The sequence below is a fragment of the Vipera berus genome, assembly GCF_964194415.1.
Source record: "Vipera berus genome assembly, chromosome: 2".
Taxonomy (NCBI): domain Eukaryota; kingdom Metazoa; phylum Chordata; class Lepidosauria; order Squamata; family Viperidae; genus Vipera; species Vipera berus.
This window is the reverse complement of record NC_138203.1, coordinates 266,493,828-266,517,838: the sequence shown is the minus strand read 5'-3', so window position 1 is coordinate 266,517,838 and position 24,011 is coordinate 266,493,828. Positions and strand designations below refer to the sequence as shown.

The 24,011-nt window shown below is 45.9% G+C and overlaps 2 protein-coding genes across 3 annotated transcripts in view; one reads left to right on the top strand and one right to left on the bottom strand.

Annotated features, from left to right (window-relative positions):
• LOC308663573 (cholinesterase-like) overlaps nucleotides 1-16,146 on the bottom strand; it is a gene marked incomplete at its 5' end in the record, with an annotated part of 476,398 nt that extends 460,252 nt beyond the window's left edge. The window contains one exon of the mRNA XM_081320117.1: nucleotides 16,110-16,146. Within this exon, the coding sequence (XP_081176243.1) occupies nucleotides 16,110-16,131 (22 nt within the window). The remainder of the gene's footprint in view (nucleotides 1-16,109) is intronic.
• Nucleotides 158-22,444, top strand: MRPS18B (mitochondrial ribosomal protein S18B). Of its 2 annotated transcripts, XM_081320184.1 has the most exons (8): nucleotides 158-610; nucleotides 5,199-5,349; nucleotides 13,914-14,011; nucleotides 16,726-16,794; nucleotides 17,226-17,292; nucleotides 19,059-19,118; nucleotides 19,914-20,144; nucleotides 22,336-22,444. In XM_081320184.1, exons 1-7 carry the CDS (start codon nucleotides 491-493, stop codon nucleotides 20,126-20,128), a joined length of 780 nt encoding a protein of 259 aa, XP_081176310.1. In that variant the 5' UTR covers nucleotides 158-490; the 3' UTR covers nucleotides 20,129-20,144; nucleotides 22,336-22,444. The 2 variants fall into 2 exon arrangements, with proteins under 2 accessions (XP_081176310.1, XP_081176309.1); XM_081320183.1 differs by lacking the exon at nucleotides 22,336-22,444 and having other exon boundaries at nucleotides 162-610; nucleotides 19,914-20,399.
• Nucleotides 22,445-24,011: the final 1,567 nt, after the last annotated feature.

The window sequence follows — 24,011 nt, the reverse complement described above, 5'->3', positions numbered from 1 at the left end:
ACGGTGTGAACAAAATTAAAAAATAACTTGGATTAAGCTTGTGACGCAGTTAGAAAATCAGGAACGCGCATGCGCAGACGGGTGCCAGGCGGTCGCCGTCAGAGTGCGTGCACGCGCGCGCCCACGGTTTTCTGTTTGGTCGAGGTTGGGGACGAGACAGCGAGATGGTCTCCAGAATTGGGCATGCGCGTACTTTGGACTTTTGCACAGGCAGAGCCTCCTTCCGAGAATTATCAATTCTGCTCATGCGCAGTTAGGACCAGCGCTTCCGGTGCGGTTTTATGTGGGAGAGGGAGGGGTAATTGGGCGAATCAAGCATGGCAAAAAGATATCGAAGCAAAAAATGAAAATATCTTTAAATATATTGTGAGGTTTGATTGCTTCTCCTGGAGTTAAGTGGAGATAATAACTAAAATGACTTGTCCTTGAAATCGGGGCGGGAGGAAGTGCCTCAGGTGACCTTGAAAAAAAAAAAGAGGCACAATGGCGCATGCGCAACGGTCTTTGTGCTCCGCGCAAGATGGCGGCCCCCAGTGGAGCCATGTTGCTGTGTGGGAACGTGGGGTCTTTAGCGGCTCGTGTCGCTTTTAATAGGTTTTGCGGGCTACGGGTAAGAAGACGTTTGTGTTTTTTTAATGGTTAGATTTATAAGGGATAGATTAACATTTTTAACAAGTAGCTTTAGTGGGGGGGGTATTTATTTATTTATTTATTTAATGGGACTTATATCCCGCCCTATCTCCCGAAGGACTCAGGGCGGCTAACAACAACAAAATTAAAGGTCTCTGTACAATAAATTAAAATTAAAAATTAAAATAAATTAAAGATTAGAGTTAAAATTGTAAACATAATTAAAATCCCTGTCAGTCCAGGTCAGCCAGGTGGAAAAGGAGTGTTTTGAGGCCGCGGCGAAAGGACTGGAGATCTTGGGCCATCCGAAGCTCAGGGGGGAGCTGGTTCCACAGGGCTGGCGCTCCCACAAAAATTCCACGGTGTATTTTTATTTTGCATTATCGTTAGCTTGCCTGAGGATTTGGCCATGTTATCTTAGTATAAATTATATGAAGTATTCTCTAAAATTTACTCGTAAGTGTAAAGATAGTAAGTGCAGAACTTACTGTCTTGCATAAGGCTTAGTGTAGGGATTCCCAAGGTGATCAGTATTGACCCCCGAGGGTCGATGTTATTATTCGCAGTTACTAAGGACGTTAGTAGTAAGCTATTAACTTAACAATTAGGTACTATTAAAGTAGTATTCAGTTATTTTCAGATTATAAATATTTAGTGGACCAATGAGCTGAAGAGTTTGGGGGACCCCCGTTTAGACTTTGTGCATTCTATTTCTAACACTTTCTCATAATTGGTCATTCCCCTTTCTGTAAAAGAACTGTAATTTTCATGGCTTGTTTTGTGTTCTTTAAGAATAAATGGTCTAATGTTCATGCTAGAGCATTGGCTATGTCGTGCCGATTAAAAAGTCTTTTCTAGAGAATCCCTGCATTTTTTTCTAGGCTATGTTTATTGAAATAAGCTACACAGTTTTGCTTTGTTCCTAAAGCCTACACTTTTTAAATTGTCTAGATTCTTATAAATATGCACATGTTCAACAGTACAATAGAAAATCCAAGGTACCATAGTTACAGCATAAATTTCTTCCATTGTCATTTTGAGTGACAAGTTGGGAAGCTGTGATCCTCAGAGGACTGCTTCAACTGGCCTTTGGATCCAGGATTCTTGTCTAATTGTAATATTGCTTATGAACATGTTTTCCCTCTGCATGAATAACAGGAGAAAGTAGCACATTAAATGGAAACAATCAAGGTCCCAGTTTAAATCTCACTGCTTAACTCTTCTCTCCTGATATTTATAGGCTATGGTTCCTCAGTGTTGGGAAAGTTGTATCTGTATATTGTTGTTACAGATTTTAATTAGGGTCCTTAACATGACTATCTGTAAATATAGAGATTCACAGGTTGCTTACCAACTTATTTTATAGATAATAGTACCAATTGTTTTGCTAGTCTTCTGCCTACCTCTTGAGGCATCTACAACATAAAGTGTAAGGAATGCAGCAGCTATGTAGAACAGATAGGCAGAAGAGTTGCATGAACACCAACTAACAAAAGACATGATGAAAACTCATTAATCTTACAACAGATGGACAGAGTCAATCATAGTTTCAACTGGGAAACGATCCTTTTTTTTCTCTCCTTTTAGTAGTGTCTTCATTCTTGGATACTGCCTGGAGAAGTTTTTTTTTGGGGGGGGGAGGTTTTTCAGAAATGGGATACCATTGCTTGTTTCTTAGGGTTGGGAGAAAACGGCCCAAGGTTATACAGTTAGCTTTGTCCAAGGCAGGATTAGAACTCGTAGTCTCCTGATGCCTTAACTCAGAGGTGTCAAACTGCCAGACCCCAGGCCAGTTGCATCATACAAAGGCTGCACCCATCCCAACTCTGGCAATGCAAAAAAATGTCACAATGCGGCGAGTTTGACACCTGTGCCTTAACTGTTAGACCAAACTAAATCTCTGTGAGCATACTAGACCATGCTAAATCCAAAAATTCAAGGGAATACCTGAAAGCTTGGCATTCAGATAAATCAGCCATTAGTAGACGCACAGAAATGAACCATATTTACACACCATTCAGAAGAGACAATAAAAGCTAAGAAGGAAACAAAAAGAGAACACATCCTATCCAGTAGCCAACTCCTATACAAGTAGGGATTAAGATCAGATAAACAAGCAGAAAATAATCGAGGAACTATCACCGTAGCAGGGTAAACTACTGCATTCAGGGAGCAAACCCAATACAGTGATGATGTTATTTAGTTGGTAATAAAATACTTGAGTAGGGACGCGGTGGCTCAGTGGGTTAGGACGCTAAGCTTGTCGATCAGAAGGTCGGCAGTTTGGCGGGTCGAATCCTGAGTGCCGCATAACAGAGTGAGCGCCTGTTACTCGTCCCAGCTTCTGCCAACCTAGTAGTTCGAAAGCACATAAAAATGCAAGTAGAAAAATAGGGACCACTCCGGTGTAGCGTTCCATGCGCCTTTGGCGTCTAGTCATGCCAGCCACATGACCACAGAGATGTCTTCGGACAAGCCCTGACTCTTCGGCTTTGAAACAGAGGTGAGCACTGGCCCCTAGAGTTGGAATCGACAGCCAAGCTCACAGAGCACCAAGAACTCCATAGGCTAGTTATGGTTATGCCCAACTCTGAATAAAATTGGATTGTTTGAAAAATGCCCTGTTGTACTTGTGTGGCTGAATGGAACTTTCTCACTTCCTCTTATAGAAACTCTCTAGGCCTCCACTCTCTAGCCCTTCTGCCTGTTGGTACAGTAGTTCTCACTTGTATTACTATCTTCTAGGCTAGGGGACTTCTCAGCTGTCACATCCTCCTCCTCTAACCCCAGTGTGTGAGAAAGATAAGGCCCGCACTACCCTCCTGCCATTACTAGCAAATAAAAAAAATGAATACATTTTATAGTGATTGGATATGGGGCTTGAGAATAACTTTGGAGTCAGCCTAGATCACAAATGGTCTGAGTCAAAAGGAGGAATGTGGGTGGGGTAAGAGTCTCAGAAGGGACCCTCCCTAGTTCTGTGGAAAGTAAAGGCAAGGCAGAGGAGAAGACCTTTCAGACTTCAAAGATTTTGTCATAGTAACTTTATATTAAGGGTAGTAGTGTTACTCATGATTTTTGTTTCCTCTCTAGACTACCTTGCAGGGCTGAAAGGCTGGATAGACTTGAGGTGCGTGACTAATTGTAGAATCAACACTTCCTCAGAGAGAGAAAAATGTTTTTAAAAGGGCAAATCCCTTTTTAGCTTAAAATAATCCCCTGTAAAACATTCAGTAGGAAAGCAATAAAAATATAAAATTGTTCCATTTTCCTATAGAAAAATATAAAGGATTGGTCTGTTTTCAATTCAAAAACAACATGGTTACTGAGCTTGTACAGAGAATAAAACCAGAAACAAAGATGACATAAGCACATACTGTATCTGTCTTTCAGAGACAAGTTTTTCTGAAAGAGGACAGCCTATAATAAGCAAAAAAAAAAAATCAGGAGGAATCTGGTAGCACCATTTCTGACCATACATTTTATTTAAAGGCTTCCCTTTCAGATCCATGGGGATTTCAGTGAGTTGATTCTGAGACTGTTGAAGAGACTGAACACACTTATTTCTTAGCCTTCATTCCCAGCTGCTGTTCTCATTTTAAAAAGGCTTTTCCCCCCCTATCTAGCAGGAAAGGAGTGATTTGGGGATAATTTCCTTGTATATGTGATCTCAAGCTATGTGTTAGTCATTTTGAATGTTGACTGAAACTGATCATATTATGTACAGTATTTCTGGTGATTCCTAATAAAAAAGACTATTTGTAGCTCAGGGTTAAACTGCAGGGTCCTTGGTACTCTCTGAGCTTGGTTGTTTCCCTGCAAATGTTTCATTATCCACCTAGGTAGCTAGAATTACCAGTGGCTTGCCCTGTCAAGAAACCCCCAAGAACACTCCCATCAACACTGACAGGGCAAGCCAACAATATACAAAAAGAAAGGAAATCCAGTGCTCCCTGAATACAGTAGTTTACCCTGCCATATTGGTAGTTCCTTGATTATTTTATGCTTGTTTGTTTATCTGATGTTAACCCTTCTAGCACTGATGATGTTACCTAGTTGGGTAATGAAACGTCTGCATTCTGCAAGAAAACAACCAGGCTCAGAATATCAAAAGAACTCATGATTCCTAATAAGGATGTCACTACTCCCATACGGCTTCCTGGTGATCAGTGAATTTAGGAGTAGGTTGTATGCTCTCTTACACATTAATTACTACGCCATGCTGACTTGTAGTTGCAGAATTCCACGCTTCCTGGATAATAAAGCAATTACAGCAAAGAGGAATCAATCACTCTTAAAGGTGAATAAGGAAAAAAAATATTGGTATTAAGGCAACAGGAACCATAAGAAGAGACAACTTCGCATTTTGAGTTTTAGTTTTCATAATCCCTTCACTGCAGATAGCTAGAGGGTAACCAGTTGCCTATGCATTGGAGATACTGCTCTTAATTTCTGAACATCTGATTGAAAATGCTTTTTTTTAACTTGATTTTTTTCACCTATTATGTCACTGCTAGCCATGCTGGTACCTGTATTTAGTACTTGCCTTCCCTTGCTTTGTTTCCTAGCATATACCCACTACTTGCCTCCTGCTACCCGACCAATTGGCCTTTCGTACGTACTGCACAGAGGTCAACCAAGAAGAATCCACAAAGCCAGATGGCCACAAGACAGAGTCACCTTACAAAGAAATGCCATGGAAATACTTGGAGAGTGAAGGTATGCATGAATAGAGGTAGAAGGGAAGAGTTTCCGCGGGTCTAGAATCTGATGAAAAAATGCAGTTTATTTGGTAGGTGTTTTTGTATAAATTTAGCTAGTTTTGGTTACATAACAAACCCTGATTGAATAACTGGCTTAGCACAGTGTGGGAGATGAGTGTCTCTGAGTTTACAAAATGCCTACAATAACAAAGATCGTGCTCACACAATATGATAGTAAAATACAGGTAGTCCTTGACTTACAACTCGTCACTCAGCTGTGCCCTGTCCTGGTACATGACCACATTTTGGACACTCACTAATTGGCATTTTATAGCCTTGTGCAGGGTCCCAGATTCACTTGACCATTGGATTATGACCTATTTACTGAAAACTGGTGTTTTTCACCTAACAGCCATGGCATTTGTTTTAAAGACTGCAGATTCATTTAACAACCATAGTGATTCACTGAAATGACCAGTACAAAAAAGATAAAATTTGGTCAGTCACATGCTGGATGACCTGCTTTATGACTGTCACATCTTATGATTCTAATGGGCAGGCTCCTTTCCAGTCGTAAGCCAAGGACTACCTTCATAAAAAATAAAAATGAGCCAACAGAAACCATTATAGTCACGGTGCTTATTTCTACTTAGTAACATAATTAAAGATCACTGCAATTGTACCTTTGCCCTCACCAGTTAGCTTCTACAAACTCTTCAATCTGGAATAGCAACACTATAAATAGCTGGGTTCACATCTAAACCGAAACTCCTCACTTAGCCTAAGGTAGGAGCCCAAATACTCGTTCTTCCAGAGAGAGAAAGAATGTGAATATGAGAAAGGATCGTTCATGCTGCCTTAATTTTCCTGAGGCAAAGGCTCAGGATACGTAGTATCTTCCGGGAGTTTAAAGCTCATTCATATACTTTATCAATGTTTCTTAGTTTTTAGGATGAGATAATGTGTTATATAGTGCACACAGTAGAAAACATGTTTTATTTTGAATCCGGAACGAGCCATTTTGATCTGGATGTTTTGTCGAACCTTTTTGGGTGAGGCTCAGTGTGGGAGACACAAAACCTAGTACCTTTTGGTTATTCTAGGTTTTACACAAATCAAAATCTGGAAGCATCCTGGTTGATTTTATGGGATGCATTAGAATATGAATCACTGGCCAGTCATCCCATGCATGGAATAATTCCTACGTACCATAGAACATTTTGCATATTCCTACAGTATAGGTACCCAAGGGACACGGTGGCTCAGTGGGTTAGGACGCTGAGCTTGTCGATCAGAAGGTCGGCAGTTTGGCGGGTCAAATCCCGAGTGCCGCGTAGCAGAGTGAGCGCCTGTTACTCGTCCCAGCTTCTGCCCACCTAGCAGTTTGAAAGCACGTAAAAATGCAAGTAGAAAAATAGGGACCACTACGGTGGGAAGGTAACAGCGTTCCATGCGCCTCTGGCGTCTAGTCATGCCGGCCACATGACCACGGAGACGTCCTCGGACAAGCGCTGGCTCTTCGGCTTTGAAACGGAGATGAGCACCGGCCCCTAGAGTTGGAAACGACTAGCACGCATGTGCGGGGGAACCTTTACCTTTACCTTTTTTACAGTATAGGTGTTTTAGACCTTTCTTGCCATAGTTATTAAGGGAATCTGGCTTCCCCATTGACTTTGCTTGCTAGAAGGTCACAAATGATGGTCACATGATCCTGGGACATTGCAACCGTCATAAATACATGCCAGTTGCCAAGTGTATTTATTTATTTATTTTATTACATTTATATACCGCCCTTTCCCGAAGGACTCAGGGCGGTTTACAGGATAATTAAAAACCAAAATACAAAAGTTAAAAACAAGTTTAAAAAAAATTAAATTTATCCCTGTATAAGTAAAACCCCAGTTAAAAAATTAATCCTCAGCCTGGGCCAGAGAGCTCGAAGAGCCAGGTCTTCAGGTCCCGGCGGAATGAACGGAGGTCGGGGGCAGTCCTCAGCTCCACTGGCAGCTGGTTCCAAAGGGTAGGCACCCCCACTGAGAAGGCCCTATCCCTGGGTGTCGTCCGCCGGCAATCTCTTACCGGTGGCACCCTGAGAAGACCCTCCCTGTGGGAGCGCACTGGACGAAGGGAACTTGATACCGGGAGCAGGTGTTCCCTCAGATATCCCGGACCCAAGCCATGTAGGGCTTTATAGGTCATCACCAGCACCTTGAATCTCACCCGGAGGGCAACCGGAAGCCAATGCAGCTCGCGGAGTAGAGGTGTTACATGGGAGTATCGGGAAACCCCAATCACAACTCGCGCGGCTGCATTCTGCACCAGCTGAAGCCTCCGAGTGGTCCTCAAGGGCAGCCCCATGTAGAGAGCGTTGCAGTAGTCCAAACGGGAGGTCACGAGCGCATGAGTGTGCGTAGGGCATCTCAGTCCAGATAGGGTCGCAACTGGCGCACCAGGCGAACCTGGGCAAAAGCCCCCCTGGTCACGGCTCCTATATGGTCTTCAAAATTGAGTCGTGAATCCAGGAGGACGCCCAAGTTGCGAGCCCTATCAACGGGGGGTAACACCTCACCCCCCATCGTTAGAGATGGAATAGTCTGGTTGACCCGAGATGCCGATATGCACAGCCACTCAGTCTTGGCGGGATTGAGACGAAGCCTGTTTCTCCCCATCCAGACCTGGACCGCCTCCAGGCACCGGGACATCACGGCGAGGGCATCGCTGGGTTGGTTCGGGGTGGAAAGAAAAAGTTGGGTATCATCGGCGTACTGATGATACCCCACCCCGAAACCACGAATGATCTCACCCAGCGGCTTCATATAGATGTTGAACAGGAGGGGCGAGAGAACCGACCCCTGAGGAACTCCACAAATGAGAGGCCTCGGGGCGGATCTCTGCCCTCCCGTCAACACCGACTACGAGCGGCCCAGGAGATAGGAGGAGAACCACCGTAAAACGGTGCCTCCCACTCCCAACCCCCTGAGACGCCGCAGTAGGATACCATGGTCGATGGTATCAAAAGCCGCTGAGAGATCTAAAAGGACCAGGACAGAGGAGCAACCCCTGTCCCTAGCCCTCCAGAGATCATTCACCAGCGCGACCAGTGCCGTCTCCGTGCTGTATCCGGGTCTGAAACCCAATTGGTACAGGTCCAGATAATCAGTTTCCTCCAGGAACAGAGGAAGCTGATGTGCCACCACACTCTCAACAACCTTCGCCAAAAAGCGAAGGTTGGAGACTGGACGATAGTTATTTAAAACAGCCGGGTCCAAGGCAGGCTTCTTGAGGAGGGGTCTCACCACCGCCTCCTTCAAGGCGGCAGGGAAGACACCCTCCTTCAAAGAAGCAGTTATTACTGCATGGAACCAGCCTCGTGTCCCCTCCCGGGCCGCATAAGCTAGCCAGGAGGGGCACGGATCCAACAAACAGGTGGTGGTGCTCAGCCTCCCCATGATCCTGTCCACATCATCAGGGGAAACAGGGTATAACTCAGTCCAGATAACATGCTCAAGACCATCCGATTCCTCCACATCAGACTCTACCCAGTCAGAGTCCAGACCGGTCTGGATCTGAGCGATTTTGTCCGCCAGATGATGACTAAACTCCTCGGCTCGTCCCCGTAAGGGATCCTCCCTCTCCTCCTGATTAAGGAGGGAGCGAGTTACCCTAAACAGGGCGGCCGGGCGATTATTTGCGGACGCGATAAGGGCGGCAAAGTAGTTAGACTTCGCCATCCTTATCGCCGCAAGATAAGACCTTATAAAGGTTCTTAACTGCAATCGGTCAGATTCGGATCGGCTGGACCTCCAACCGCTCTCTAGACCTCGTCTCCGACGCTTCATCTCCCGGAGCTCCACAGAGAACCATGGAGCCCAATGGGATCTGCGCCGGGTCAGAGGTCGCAAGGGTACAACGCAGTCAAGTGCCCCGGCAGCCGCCCTTTCCCAGGCATCCACCAGAACATCGACTGGGCTGTGGGTAAGGGTGATGGGTATAGGCCCAAGCGCCCTCTGGAACCGTTCCGGGTCCATGAGGCGCCTGGGGCGGAACCACCTGGTCGGTTCCGCAGCCCAGCGGCGGGGGGGTGGCATAACGGAAGACCAGCCGCAGGAGGTAATGATCTGACCATGACAGGGGGGCGATGGTTGGTGAACCCCCTCCCAGATCATCCAACCACTGTCCAGATAGGAAGACCAGGTCGAGAGTATGATCCCCCACATGAGTCGGGCCCTCAATAACTTGGGTCAGGCCCATGGCCGTCATGGAGGCCATGAACTCCCGAGCTAACTCAGACGACCCTCCCAGTGAAGGCAGGTTGAAGTTACCCAGAACTATAAGCCTGGGGAACTCCACCGCCAGCCCTGAGAGAGTGTCGAGCAGCTCGGGCAGGGCTGTTGCCACACAGCTGGGCGCCAGGTATGTGAGCAACAAGCCCAACTGAGCCCGAGGACCACATCTCAAGAGGGATTCACTCCCGGCCATCTGGACAATGGTGGCCTCCCGCGGACATAGAGTCTCCCGGACAACCACCGCCACCCCACCACCCCTGTCCTGAGCCCGTGGCTGGTGCAGCACCCGGAAACCTGGAGGGCATAACTCGGTCAGAGGCACCCCTCCCTCCGAGCCCAACCAAGTCTCCGTAATGCACACCATATCCGCACATTCCTCCTCGATCAAATCAAGGGGAGCCTTGTTAACGACGGATCTGGCGTTAAAATAAACCAGCCTGAGCTCAGGGACCTGATCACCCTCATCCCCGGTTAAGAGGGTGCTAACCGGAGGGTCGGAGCGTGCCACCGCTCGAAGACAGCGGGGGCGCGATCCCAGATGTCGATATGGCCCTCCGTGCAACCACCTGCTGCCATTCCCTATCGTCGTGGGGATTTGAAGCCCCACCCCAACATTCACAGAACCAGCAGCCACCTCCCCCAACCCCGTCCCGTCAGCACCCCTAACAGGCCCAGACTGAGTGCTGGTTAAAGATTCCCTTCCTACCCCTCCCCCTCCCTAATCTTTTAAAACAACCGGCTAAAAAAATTATCAGGGGCCTCTTAGCGCGTCTCAACTCGAGGCCCCTATCTAAGCCCAGCCACCTCTCGGAGTCCCAACACTTGGGCTCATCATTAAGGGGAGTGTGGAAACAGGCGGTAGGTCGCGCCCAGGAGGGAGAAACCCCCCTGAGGGCATACAGATCAGCTTCAGAATAATGGAAGCAAACCATGCAGCACTAGAATGTTCACATAGGGCAGATGTAACAGATATGTCCAAAGGGTAGTTCGATGGTATTGTTATAGATGAAAAAGTAAATCCAGTAGGCATGTCTCTCAATCCACTAGACCAGGGGTCGGCAACCTAAAAAAGAAAAAGAGCCACTGGGAACCGGTTCCATCACAAATTAAAAAAAGAGGGAGCCGCGTGCGTGTGTCCATGCACGCGCATGCGCAAAAAGGTTTTTTGCGCATGCACGGATGCACGCGGCTGCCATTTTTTAAAAAATGAGATGGAACCGGTTCCCGGTTGCCCGACGGCGACGGCCCGTCTGCAAAGCTGCCGCTTTCGGCAGCTTTGCAGACGGGCCGTGGCAGCTTCCTCAAAGAGCGGCGCCCCTGCCCATTCCGAGAGGTGCGCGCGCACCTCTCCGAACGACCGGAGGTGCGCGCGTACCTCCGCGCGAATGGGCAGCGGTGCCGCTCTTTGAGGAAGCTGCCGCGGCCCGTCTCAGCTTCCTCAAAAAGAGCGGCGCCCCTGCCCATTCCGAGAGGTGCGCGTGCACCTCTCCGAACGACCGGAGTTGCGCGCGCACCTCCCCAAACCTTTGGGGAGGTGCGCGCGTACCTTCGCGCGAAGGGGCAGCGGTGCCGCTCTTTGAGGAAGCTGCCGCGGCCCGTCTGCTAAGCTGTCGCTTTCGGCAGCTTCACAGACGGGCCGCGGCAGCTTCCTGAAAGAGCGGCACCGCTGCCCATTCGCGCGGAGGTACGCGCGCACCTCTCCAAAGGTTTGGGGAGGTGCGCGCGCACCTCCGCCCATTCGGGGAGGTGCGCGCGCACCTCTCCAAACGGGCGGTGCCACTCTCCATTTGGAGAGGTGCGCGCGCACCACTGCCCGTTGGAAGAGGTGCGCGCGCACCGGGCGGCTGGGAGCCGCAAGAGACGGCTCAAAGAGCCGCATGCGGCTCCGGAGCCGCAGGTTGCCGACCTGTGCACTAGACCATCTCAGCTCTCACCTGAGATGGCAATCAAAAGGAAGCCCCAGCCGTCCTCTCACTCCGGCTGAGGAGTCCAATCTGGAGTGGAGAGAAGAGGGAGTCCTGGGCCAAACCCACCCCAACTGGTCTCTCACACCAGTGGGGTGGTCAATGACCAGTCCATGACCGTCCTCCCACCACGGTCAAGTCCCAAGCCAAACTGGTCTGTCAATGGGGAGGTCTTGATTCCAGCCGGGCATGGAGATAGCCATAGTACCTGCCTGCCAGCACAGAAAGCAAGCCAGGCCTCTGCTGATCTTCGAGTCGCCGGCCACTGCCGCCAGTCTGGGGGGGGAGGGCAAAAACATTCTCTCCCCCAAGCGCCCGCCCGCCAATCCAAACGATATTCCAGCGGCGGAGAAAGGCATTCCCGGGAGCTATCTAGAATCCGGGCATTCACCAGCACATCCGCCGAGGCCGATGTCCAGGCCCACAATCCACTGCCGCCATCCGGGAGGAGAGGGAGGCTCCGCGCCGCTGAGGACGGCGCCTGCCAGCTGATAGCCCTGATCGAATCTCCAGCCAGTGGGATCGTCGCCGCCGCCCGTCCGAACGAGCAGAGGGTATCCACGACGAACAAACAGGAAAGGAAAGGCAAGCAAGGATGCCCACAGCATTCGCAGCATTCCAGCATTGCTCGGCAGGCCGGCAGGCCGGCAACATCCAAAGCACCGCTATTCGGAGGGGGGGGGGCTCAGCGCCGCCGAGAACAGCGCCCAGCAGCCGTTTCTGCATCCCCCAGCCCCCGGAGTCACCCCATCATGCCGTGCCGCGGCTGGGCCTCCCTAAACTGACCCATTTAGAGCCCTTGTGGAGCGCCCGAAGCTCAAACTGCGGCCGCCGCCATCTTGGGCAGAAAAAAAAATGACTTCTCATCACGTGACTATGGGGATGCAGCAGCGGTCAGAAGTGTGAAAAACAGCCATACGTCACTTTTATCCATGCAGTTTTAATTTTGAACGGTCACTATACGAAGAGTTATAAGTCATGGACTACCTGCGATACGAGTGTTCTGTTTGGCTTAGGGATGCCCCGCAATTGCGAGTAAGTAGGGAAATGTAGGGTTGTGTCGTGTAATAAATCCTCAGGAGGCTTCATTGCTCATATTTACATGTTTATAAGCTGAAAGCTGCTGCTGTGGAATGCTGTGTTCAAGAAAGATGGAGAAATGGACATACAGATGGTCCTGTATGAAGAGTCTTTGCTTTATTGGAGTTCCACATTTGTCAATTTTAATCATTGCAAATTTGCTTTTCCCTTTTGGAACAATACTTAAAAGAGTCTTGAGGTGGTTCCCAAACATGTTCAGTTTCAGCATATTTTCCTAGTGCAGGGGTAGGCAACCTTGGCTCTTTTATGAGTCGTGGACTTCAACTCCCAGAATTCCTGAGCCAGCCATGCTGGCTCAGGAATTCTGGGAGTTGAAGTCCACGAGTAATAAAAGAGCCAAGGTTGCCTACCCCTGTCCCGGTGTCCTAGTTCGCTTTGCCAGTTTCTTAGATTGCTTTCATCTTTTCTGGGCTGGGCCTATTCATTTCTCCTTGGCTTCCTTCCAGATGGGACTGGAAAAAGGGAAAACCTATGCCTAGTTCAAAATATGGTAGGGGATACTGCTAATCAGAAGACCGCGGGGCTCCAGGTGGGCAAGTGGACTTGTTTAGTATAAAATAATTCCTTCTGTTGCTATAGTGAGCAAGTCACACAGCCAGAAAAACTGCCTGTCCTCATATAATGTTTCCTGTTCCCTAAAATATCACGGAGACTAGATATACAGGATTACCTATAAAATGGATTCATTTGGTAAACTCGAGCCGTGGTCTTTTCAGTGGTGGCCACTCCTTTGTAAATTTTTCAATGCATAGAGATAAGATCACATCAGGTCTGGTTATATAAATGGGTAGAACTCCATTTCTTTTTTATTATTTCCGTTTAAGATACTTTCATTTAATGAGCTTGACTTACTATACATTTCATTTCAACAGTCTTGAGTTAACACCAAGATGAATTGTTAAAGAATTGACTGGCAGGCAGTTGCGAGTTGGATTAGTTAAGTCCTGAGAAAGAAAGCATGAGAAAGAAAGTTAAAATAACTTGCCTTGATTCTGTTTGGTAGAAGAGGGGGCAAAGGGAGACACATGTGGGCTTTCAAGATTTCTGTTATCATACCTTACAACTATAAAACGGCAATTCTGGAATCCTTGAGGTATCTGTTTCCTGACCTGACTTACTTCAAAGGGTTGATGGTGCATATGAGATGGTAACTTCTTGTCCTCTGCATACTGAGCACGTTTGCAAAATGTTAGGCACAGGTCATAATTTCCTTTTCCTTTCCCCTTTAGAATACATAACTAAATATGGCAACAACCCCGTCTGGTTTGGATACAGGCGTAATTTCAAAGGTCAGGTTCCACCACAGAAAACCCGGAAGACATGCATTGTGAGTACATTCTGTTTATGTAGGTTTATGTTCCCGGAGAACTGAGCGTAGTATTTGCTAATGTTGCAAAAATCATGCTTACAGCATTTTCTTTCTTTCTTTCTTTCTTTCTTTCTTTCTTTCTTTCTTTCTTTCTTTCTTTCTTTCTTTCTTTCTTTCTTTCTTTCTTTCCTTTCTTTCTTTCTCTTTCTTTCTTTCTTTCCTTTCTTTCTTTCTTTCTTTCTTTCTTTCTCTTTCTTTCTTTCTTTCTCTCTTTCTTTCTCTCTTTCTTTCAAGGTGGTGAACATACTCCTTCCTTCTATTTTCTCCACAGCCAGGGCTTTTTTTTTTTGTCATAGAACGCACCAGAACAAAGTTCCAGCCCCTTTTTTCAACAGGTGATAACATTAATAGTATTAACTTAACCTTGAACCAAATCCTAGTCTTTTAGATAAATTAAAAACTGAAGAGGTTTTTTTTCATCTACAAAGGTAAACCTTGTAGGGTAGGCAAGGCAGGTTGTATGACCTGTGTGAGTTCCGGCACTTTTTTTTTTTTTTTTTTACAAAAAAAGTACTGTCCACAGCAATAATCCTTTGAGGTCGGTTGGGCTGACAGCTGGCTTTTATGCCAAAGGCAGGACTAGAACGTACGGTGTCCTGGTTTCTAGCCTGGTGCTTTCAACAAATTGGCTCTCTTTAATTTGTTAGGTAGTGTAAAAAAAAACCCATAAAAATTGTACGGACAGTTGGATAAGATGCAGCATATCTGTAATTTGTACTTGAAGGGATTTCAGGCTTAAGGGATCAGTCGTGTGTATTATTAACTCTATGCAGTATAACATGGTTTGCTCCTGGAATGAACCAGGTTTTTCTCTTTGAATTAGCTAATCTGAGTTTTGGGGAAGGGAAGGGCAGATTCTTACTCTGAACATTGTAGGAGCTCCTAAGAGCATTGAGTTCAAATCCCTTCTCAGTGTGGGAATCCTAATTAATTCATCCTGTCTGGTTTCTGCTTGAACCTATCAGGACAAATCCACGGGGAGGCCAATTATTGTCAAGCCAATTACTTGATGTTTCCGTGAGACGTGTCCCAAAATGCAGAATTATGGATTTGTTGTTTATAGTAAGGAAAAACAACAAGCCCATAATTCTGCATTCTGGGAAAAGGGGGAATCAGTCTTCATCTTAGATTATGTGATATTATAGTACAGTATTTTAAAATTTCACCCTGGTCTCTTCTATGCTAAACATTTACAGTTCCTTCAATTTCTGCTCCTGAGACAATTCCCAGTTTCCTGCTGACTCTTGAACTTGTTCCAGGTGTTTAAATGTTTCTTAGAGTAGGTGCCTATCATCATCATCATCATCATCATCATCATCATAGGTGAAAGGGACCTTGAAGGTCATCTAGCCCAACCCCCTGCTCAGGTAGGAAACCCTATACCATTTCAGACAAATGGCTGTCCAGTCTCTTCTTAAAAACTTCCGGTGTTGGAGCATTCACCGCTTCTGGAGGCAGGTTGTTCCACTGGTTAATTGTTCTAACTGTCAGGAAGTTTCTCCTTAGTTCTAGGTTGCTTCTCTCCTTGATTAGTTTCCATCCGTTGCTTCTTGTCCTGCTTTCAGGTGCTTTGGAGAATAGCTTGACTCCCTCTTCTTTGTGGCAGCCCCTGAGATATTGGAACACTGCTATCATGTCACCCCTCACTCTTCTCTTCATTAAACTAGACATACCCAATTCCAGCAGCCGTTCCTTGTATGTTTTAGCCCCCAGTCCCCTAATCATCTTTGTTGCTCTTCTCTGTACTCTTTCTAGAGTCTCAACATCTTTTTTTACATCACGGTGACCAGAACTGGATGCAGTATTCCAAGTGTGGCCTTACCAAGGCATTGTAAAGTGGTGTTAATACTTCATGTGATCTTGATTCTATCCCTCTGTTAATGCAGCCTAGCACTGTGTTGGCTTTTTTTGGCAGCTGCAGCACACTGCTGGCTCATATTTAAGTGATTGTCCAGTAGGACTCCAAGATCCCTCTCACAGTTACTACTACTGAGCAAGGTACCCCCTATACTATACCTGTACATTTGGTTTTTCTTGCCTAAATATAGAACCTTACTTTTTTCACCACTGAATTTCATTTTGTTAGATAGCGCCCAGTGTTCAAGTCTGCCAAGATCCTCCTGTATCTTAAGCCTATCTTCCTGAGTGTTGGCTATTCCTGCCAGCTTGGTGTTGTCTGCAAATTTGATGAGTTCCCCATCTATCCCCTCCTCCAAATAGTTGATAACAATGTTGAAGAGCACTGGGCCCTGAACAGAGCCCTGGGGCACCCCACTACACACTTCCCTCCATGTAGATGCGGCTCCACTGAGGACCGCATGCTGAGTATGGCCGGTCAGCCAGCTACGAATCCATCTGGTGGTGATGCTGTCTAACCCACATTTTTCTATCTTATCAAGTAGTAGGTTGTGGTCTACTTTATCAAATGCCTTACTGAAGTCCAAGTAAATTATATCCACAGCATTTCTCTGGTCCACTAATTTTGTCACTTGGTCAAAGAATGCAATAAGATTTGTCTGGCATGATCTGTTTTTGACAAACCCATGTTGGCTTTTAGTAATGACTTACTAAAGAATGAATTATTCTAAGTAATCTGTGATGAATGGGACATTTATAGCATTTTCTTTTCTTAATTTTTTTACACAATAAATTGTTTTGTTCTGTACTTACAGAGAGGAGGTCACGTTTGTGGGAACCCCTGTCCCATCTGTAGAGATCAACATCTTTTTTTGGATTATAGGGTAAGAGTGGTGGGATTTTTTCTTCTTATATTTCTGTTTAAATATACCGAAATTGCCTGAAAGTCCCCAGAGCAGAGATGTGAACCTGTTCCATTGATTAAACATAGAAGAAGGATGTTACAAACAATATACACAATATAAAATGTAGACAGTTCTGGAGCAGCTGGACATAAAAACTATAAGGGCAGCATTGGAATGTTAATGGAAAACAATTGCCATAGCACCACAAGCTTAACTGGGTGAACTTTTAACGGGAAGTTTGAAAGACCAATGCCAGTGGCAGAAACAATTCTGGTCTGTCTTGCCACCAGTTGTATTCGGGCAGCAACAAAACAAGAATTTAATGAATAAAAACAGTTGCAGTTGTTGTATAAGCCTTGTTTCCTTTTCTAACCGATGAGTAAAATTGGGCATGCCCTTTCATCTTACAGAATGTGAAGCTTCTTGAACAGTTTATCTGCCCCCACTCAAATATCGTCCTTGAACCAATCCAAACAGGTAAAGCAGCTATTGCATTTCATGCCTGCTCCATTTAATTCCCTGTCCTAGGTATGTATTCTCTCTCTCTCTCTCTCTCTCTCTCTTCCTCCCTCCCTCCCTCCCTCTTCCCCTTTCCTCTCTCTCACTTGATTTGTGTAACTATTCTTGTTAATTCTGCTCTCCCCCTACTCCATGCACAATGTTATGGCTGACCACATTTGCAGCAACCGTAGTATTTCCCAAAACCTTATTTTAGACAATGTCACAGTTGGTTTGCTACTCTTCAGGCAAGATGCCGGGGCTTTGGAGTGACAGCATTTTAGTAGAACATCTGAGGACCTAGGTTCAAAACCACCGGACTTGTGTTACACACAATCAAGTCCCTGGATGCAAATCCGTCTAGACCACAGGTCGGCAACCCGCGGCTCCGGAGCCGCATGCGGCTCTTTCAGCCGTCTCCTGCGGCTCCCAGCCGCCCGGTGTGCGCGCACCTCTTCGAACGGGCAGTGGTGCGCGCGCACCTCTCCAAATGGAGAGTGGCACCGCCCGTTTGGAGAGGTGCGCGCGCACCTCCCCAAATGGGCGGAGGTGCGCGCGCACCTCCCCAAACCTTTGGAGAGGTGCGCGCGTACCTCCGCGCGAAGGGGCAGCGGCGCCGCTCTTTGAGGAAGCTGCCGCGGCCCGTCTGCAAAGCTGCCGCTTTCAGCAGCTTTGCAGACGGGCTGCGGCAGCTTTCTCGAAGAGCGACGCCGCTGCCCATTCCGAGAGGTGCGCGCGCACCTCCCCAAACCTTTGGAGAGGTGTGCGCGTACCTCCGCGCGAACGGGCAGCGGCGCCGCTCTTTGAGGAAGCTGCCGCGGCCCGTCTGCAAAGCTGCCGCTTTCGGCAGCTTTGCAGACGGGCCGCGGCAGCTTTCTCGAAGAGCGCCGCCGCTGCCCATTCCGGGAGGTGCGCGCGCACCTCCCCGAATGGGCGGAGGTGCGCGCGCACCTCCCCAAACCTTTGGAGAGGTGCGCGCGTACCTCCGCGCGAACGGGCAGCGGTGCCGCTCTTTGAGGAAGCTGCCGCGGCCCGTCTGCAAAGCTGCCGAAAGCGGCAGCTTTGCAGACGGGCCACGGCAGCTTTCTCAAAGAGCGGCGCCCCTGCCCATTCCGAGAGGTGCGCGCGCACCTCTCCGAATGACCGGAGGTGCGCGCGCACCTCCCCAAACCTTCGGAGAGGTGCGCGTGTACCTCCGCGCGAACGGGCAGCGGCGCCGCTCTTTGAGGAAGCTGCCGCGGCCCGTCTGCAAAGCTGCCGAAAGCGGCAGCTTTGCAGACGGGCCGTCGCCGTCGGGCAACCGGGAACCGGTTCCATCTCACTTAAAAAAAAATGGCAACCTCGTGCATCCGCGCATGCGCAAAAAACCGTTTTGCGCATGCATAAAACTTTTTTGCGCGTGCATGGACACACGCACGCGGCTCCCACTTTTTTTAATTTGTGATGGAACCGGTTCCCAGTGGCTCTTTTCCTTTTTTAGGTTGCCGACCCCTGGTCTAGACTCTAGAATTTACACAGTACTTACGTAACCTTTTGGACATATAATGTACTTGTCCTGTTGATTTGAGTAGGTGTGAACAAAGCAAGCTAGACTGAGAGGCCAGGGATTTATCAGCAGTACAGGAAGTTGCTGAGTTGTTGCTAAACGAGGACTAACTGTATTTCAGGTACAGTTGTTTTTTTGTTTTGCCTGCCATAATGATCTCTTATTAAGTCTTGGAAACACATTTCCTCTTGTTTCGTAGGCCTGTGTGTGAGTAAGCAGAAGGTGCTAGTCAAAGCCATTGATCAAGCTCAAGACAGTGGTGAGTAGCATAAATTGGGACTGGAAAATAAGGCAGAGTCGACTGGTGGCCCCCAGGGGGAGGGCATTCTCTGTGGGCGCGCCGGATTTATGGAACCATCTTCCGGTTGAGCTCCGGATGGCGCCCGACCTTTGCTCCTTCCGGCGCGATCTAAAGACCTACCTGTTCGAACAAGCCGGCCTGGCCTGATGGGTGATGGGTTTGGGTTTTATTGTTTTTATGTATTTTAACTTATTGTTATAGTTCTTGGGCATCTTGTTTAATCTCTTTTAATTTTTGTATTCTTGTCTTTTAACATGTATTGCCCTGTTCACCGCCCTGAGTCCTTCGGGAGAAGGGCGGTATACAAATTATTATTATTATTATTATTATTATTATTATTATTATTATTATTATTATTATTATTATTATTAGTTCAGCGGAAGGTGGCAAGTGCCTGTATGATACGTTTTGGAGTTTTTAGAGCATCGAGGGCGAGAATGGGAGTGGCTCACAGAAGTTTTGCACACCCATTTTTACTATTTTACTTTCACCATACCATTTGCCATTTTGCTGCCAAATTTCAGCAGCATGGTCTTGGAGTGCTTTGCAGGTTATAGATAGGATGCTGCCTGCCTTCCCCCACCCATATGAGCCATACGTTATCTACCCTGTGCCATGGTTTATAAGCTCACTCAATGTATAAGATAAGCTAAGCCAGGCCCCTCCCCCAATCTTCTGTTAGATAGAAGGTGTGAACCAGATCAGTCGCTATCTTCTTTCTAATATGTTTTCTCTTTTTTTCTCCTTTGTTAGGACTTATAACAGTTAGCACTCCCTTGGTTTCCTTCCAGCATGTGGATTGGAGCAACCAACATCCAGCTGTTTCCAAGACTCCTCCATCCCCAGCTCTGTGTAGCAAGACATCATGGTATCCTTGGTATGACTGGCAACAGCCTGCGGAGAAAAAAATTAAACTCTTCAGGAGGATTTACAAGGATTACCTGAAAGAAGAGAGCAACCTTTCATAAACCAAGCCAAAAAAAAGTAATTATAACATTCCCAACGAAGCCTGTAATCGATCCTTAAAAATCCTCTGAAGAATATAGTTCAGCTGTTAGAGGGCTGCTATTATTTCCTCCAGAAGGACTTCCAGTGTCACTAAATTGATTCTGGTGATTGAACTTTGCTGGGAACTGAATGGGGTAGGTGGAGGGGTGTGTGTACGGCAATGGTTAAAAAAAAATTCCCTTGAAAAGCTATGTGATGTGTGATGGGCTCTTTATTTTACAATAAATCATGTTTTTGACTGTTGGCTGCATTCATACAAACCCTAAACAGGTTTGCTCACCCCCACCCCACACTATGCTTAGGACAGGGGTCTCCAAATTAAGAGACAATATAGAACTTTCAAGATAACTTTTTGGGGCAGTTGTTTTGAATCCAACCAATATATGCAATTTTAGCCATTTGTAAAAATGCTGAGTTTAATGAAGGTGCTTGACAATGTGCATCTATTGTAAAAAAAGAAAAGGCCAGTAGGCCATGTTAGGAATAATAAATGGTGTTAAAAAATAGATGCAATTATCCTAATGCCTAAAGTTAACTCATTTGTATAACCATATCTAGAATATTGTGCATAGTTCTGGCCAACCATACCTCAAAAAGGAGCTAGACAAAGTTCAGAGGAAGGCAACTAGGATGATCAAAGGGCTGGCGTGGCTTCCTGATAAGGAAAGGTTGGAACATGTGGCCTTTTTGGTCTAGAAAGGAGTTGGATGAGGAGATTTGAGGTTTACAAAATTACGCATGGTGGGGATAAAGTAGACGAGAAGCTATTTTGCCCTTCTGACAATACTAGAGTCACCTGTCTGAGACGGTATAGGTTCTCCTGCTTGAGCAGGGGGCTGGACTAGAAGACCTCCAAGGTCCCTTCCAGCTCTATTCTATTCTAGACTCTGCAGTCACTAGAATCGCAATTAGATGGAATCCTGGAAGAATCAGGACAGACTTAAGAAAAAATAATTTTTATCCAAAGCTTGGCTGACTTCAAAAAAGAATTGAACCAAATCACCAAGTCATGGGGATCTATGGCTGTTGTCAACATTGATGGCAGTGTGATTGCCTCTGCAAGCCGCCTGCTGGGACACTAGTGGATTCCTTGAATAGTTGGTTCTTCCTTCTGAGAAAAAACTGCTGAATTACATGGGCCAGGAGTCTAATTCAAGGATTGAAAGAAATCCCTGGATATCCCAAATTTAGGATTCCAAATGGAGAATTTATCGCTTTCATGAATATGTCATTGTGAAGTTACTGGCCTGTTTAATTACTCATAAAAGTCATAGGATCTCAGTTCAATTTAGAAATATATTCTAATATATGAAAAGTCAATAAATGCAGGGTACATATTCTGCAAATCGATAGGTTCTTGTCTGAAATGATCAAATGACATGCTTATGTTCTGATGAGCCTTCATCTCAGTAAAATACCATATTTGATCTAGTGATGATGATTTGATCTAATGGTTAAAGGTACCAGTTAGAGACCCAAACTGAGTTCTAGTCCTGTGTTAGCACAAACCCAACCAAGAGACTTTGGGCCAGTCTCTCTCAGCCCTAGGAAAAATGGCAAGCCTCTGATGAAAATGTTGCTAAGAAAACAATTGGCAGGAATCAAGACTCAAAGACACATTAAGAATTCATGAATAATTTTGGTGATTTTTTCCCCTAGGATATTTCAATGTTAAGAAAACTCTTTTAATTACACAATATATGAATGACAACCCTAGGGTGATCAAGTGTGTTTTTCTTATATAGTAACAGCATTCATATGCTGAGAAACTTAATGAAACTCTTACCTAGTGGAAATATGAGAATGTTGTCAGAAATTTATTCCTTTAAAAAGTCATTAAAGAACAATAGGTTGTTCCCATAAGACACATGTAGAGACTCTAATAAGGCACAGCAATGAACAACGTAATCTTGCAACTTTATAATAAAGTTGGAAGGTACCATAGAGGTCATGTAGTCCAAACTTGTGCTCAGACAGGAAACCCTGTACCATTTCAGACAAATGGCTGTCCAGTCTCTTCTTAAAAACTTCCAGTGTTGGAGCATTTGCAGCTTCTGGAGGCAGGTTGTTCCACTGGTTAATTGTTCTGTCAGGAAATTTCTCCTTAGTTCTAGGTTGCTTCTCTCTTTGGTTAGTTTTCATCCATTGCTTTTTGTCTTGCCTTCAGGTTCTTTGGAGAATAGCTTGACTCCCTCTTCTTTGTGGCAGCCCCTGAGATATTGGAACACTGCTATCATGTCACCCCTCGTCCTTCTCTTCATTAAACTAAACATACCCAATTCCAGCAACTGTTCCTTATATTTTAGCTTCCAGTCCCCTAATCATCTTTGTTGCTCTTCTCTTTACTAGTCTCAACATCTTTTTTACATCTTGGTGACCAAAATTGGATGCAGTATTCCAAGTGTGGCCTTACCAAGGCATTGTAAAGTGTTATTAACACTTCACATGATCTTGATTCTATCCCTGTTAATGCAGCCTACCCCTATGTTGGCTTTTTTTGGTAGCTGCAGCACACTGCCGGCTCATATTTAAGTGATTGTCCACTAGGACTCTTGAGATCCCTCTCAGTTACTACTTTTGAGCAAGGTATCACCTATGCTGTACCCGTGCATTTGGTTTTTCTTGCCTAAACGTAGAACCTTACTTTTTCACCATTGAATTTCATTTTGTTACATAGAATTTCATTTTTGATAGTCTGTCAAGATCCTTCTGTATCTTAGCCCTATCTTCTGGACTGTTGGCTATTCCTGCCAGCTTGGTGTTGTCTGCAAATTTGATGAGTTCCCCATCTATCCCCTCATCCAAATCGTTGATGAAGGTGTTGAGAGCACTGGGCCCAGAACAGAGCCCTGGGGCACCCCACTACACACTTCCCTCCATGTAGATGCAGTTCCATTGAGGACCACAAGCTGAGTACGGCCTGTCAGCCAGCTACAAATCCAATTTAAGCATTAAATTGATGGCATTTAAACATTAGTCTTTCCAACTGAGAACTGACTTCCTCAGTGATTATCCAACCTCTGCAATTTCTCAATACAAATGTCTAACATTGCTCACCCTGCAGTTTTAGATACATATAAGAGGAAAGCACAACTGAGACTTAACCGAGACAGATCAGTTGCTGTTTCAAATGGATAAGCATTGAAGCAGCTTACGCCAAAGTGGAATGCATATGGTAATGAGTCCATAACTGGCTCTCTATTTTGGAACCCACCTCCATTTGGGAAGTATGTTAGTGTTTAGAGACAGATTGGTATAGGGCAGGGGTAGGCAACCTTGGCTCTTTTATGACTCGTGGACTTCAACTCCCAGAATTCCTGAGCCAGCTATTCTGGGAGTTGAAGTCCACGAGTCATAAAAGAGCCAAGGTTGCCTACCCCTGGCATAGGGGTTAAGGCACCAAGCTAGATACCAAGTGGTTGTGAACTCAAGTCTTTTATTAAAAAGAGTTTTCTTCGGCATGAAAGCAACTGTTGACTTTGGATCGGTTGCTCTCTCTCAGCCTAACCCACCTCACAGGGTGGTTGTTGGGGAGGAAAAGAGGAAGAAGTATTATGGTTGTTCCAACAAGCGGGCCTGGACTGACGTTTTTTAATTAGGCTTTTTACTGGGTTAAATTGTCTCGTAATTATTTATCTATTGTTTAATTCTTTTTTAAAAATTTTTACTCTTATGTTTTTTTTTAATTTTTATTGTTGTGAGCCGCCCTGAGTCCTCAGGGAGAAGGGCGGCATATAAATTTAATAAAATCAAATCAAAAATCAAGTATTATATACGTTCACCCGCTTGAGTTATTTGTAAAATAATATAATAATAATAATAATAATAATAATAATAATAATA